The sequence below is a fragment of the Opisthorchis viverrini genome, assembly GCF_000715545.1.
Source record: "Opisthorchis viverrini unplaced genomic scaffold opera_v5_4084, whole genome shotgun sequence".
NCBI classification, from domain to species: Eukaryota; Metazoa; Platyhelminthes; class Trematoda; order Opisthorchiida; family Opisthorchiidae; genus Opisthorchis; species Opisthorchis viverrini.
In genome coordinates this window covers 1-981 of record NW_008756694.1, presented here as the reverse complement: position 1 = coordinate 981, position 981 = coordinate 1, and the positions used below count along the sequence as shown (strand labels likewise).

General features: G+C 44.3%; 1 protein-coding gene across 1 annotated transcript; it reads left to right on the top strand.

Moving 5' to 3' along the window:
- Window positions 1-524: 524 nt before the first annotated feature.
- On the top strand, window positions 525-926 carry T265_16074 (hypothetical protein; the record flags this gene model as incomplete). Its single annotated transcript, XM_009179576.1, has 2 exons — window positions 525-683; window positions 780-926. Coding segments are annotated over 2 exons (306 nt in total), but the record flags the coding sequence as incomplete, so codon positions are not given.
- Between the last annotated feature and the right edge of the window lie 55 nt (window positions 927-981).

The window sequence follows — 981 nt, the reverse complement described above, 5'->3', positions numbered from 1 at the left end:
GGGGACGGCCATTGTTCATCTACCAAGACTCAGTGGTCTGCGGCTTACCTACAGAAACCATTCCAAAGAGTAGCTGTCGTATACTTTTTCTTGACCTGAGAACTTTTTATCGAACTAGGACACTCTGTACACGGTTAATCCGCCTCATCAACATCAAACATGACTGCCTGCTTTTAGTGGACAGTAACTGTCACCGCGCTTCTTCCGTTTGCTACATGAAGCACAGTCTACGGACAATCACAACTGCTTCTGTTCTAATCCGTCTCGTGGGAAGTGTTTTTTGAGTGGCTCTTCACTACTGGAAAGATCCGACGCGACCCAAATTCTAAAATATCTTAGTCTATTTTTACTCTAACTATAGAACATGAAAACTCCTTTGTTGTTGTTTGGATGCGAAACAACTAAGGGAATCGCGTTTTAGATGCTATGTAGTAGCAAACGTCACTGAGAAGACTGTCCCACCCCCACCCTCCAGAGTAGTAGTCAATAATAGCATCGTACTTTCCTGTTTGACGTTTATTCAGGATATTATTCGCCGTTATCGGGGTGGTGGAGTGCCTCACACGACGTTTGATGAATTCCCCAAAAAAGTGGCGATTCAGTTGAATGACACCCATCCTTCTCTTGCCATCCCAGAACTGATGCGCATACTTGTGGATCTTGAAGGCTTGAGTTGGAAGAAAGTGAGTTTTTCTACATAACCTCTTTTTTCACTGTGATTTGTGTTTGCCACCACCAACGTTGTTTACTTTCGCACTTCCCTATCATCTGACCTACAGGCTTGGGAAATCAGTTACAACACCTTTGCATACACGAATCATACCATCCTGCCTGAGGCACTCGAGCGTTGGCCCGTTTCACTTTTGGAGCACATCCTTCCACGACACTTGCAAATCATTTTCCAGATCAATGCAGAATTCCTGGAGGTATGTTCTTGTCTGTTCTCTATTCACGCAGCGATACTTTGTGACCTTTTCTCCA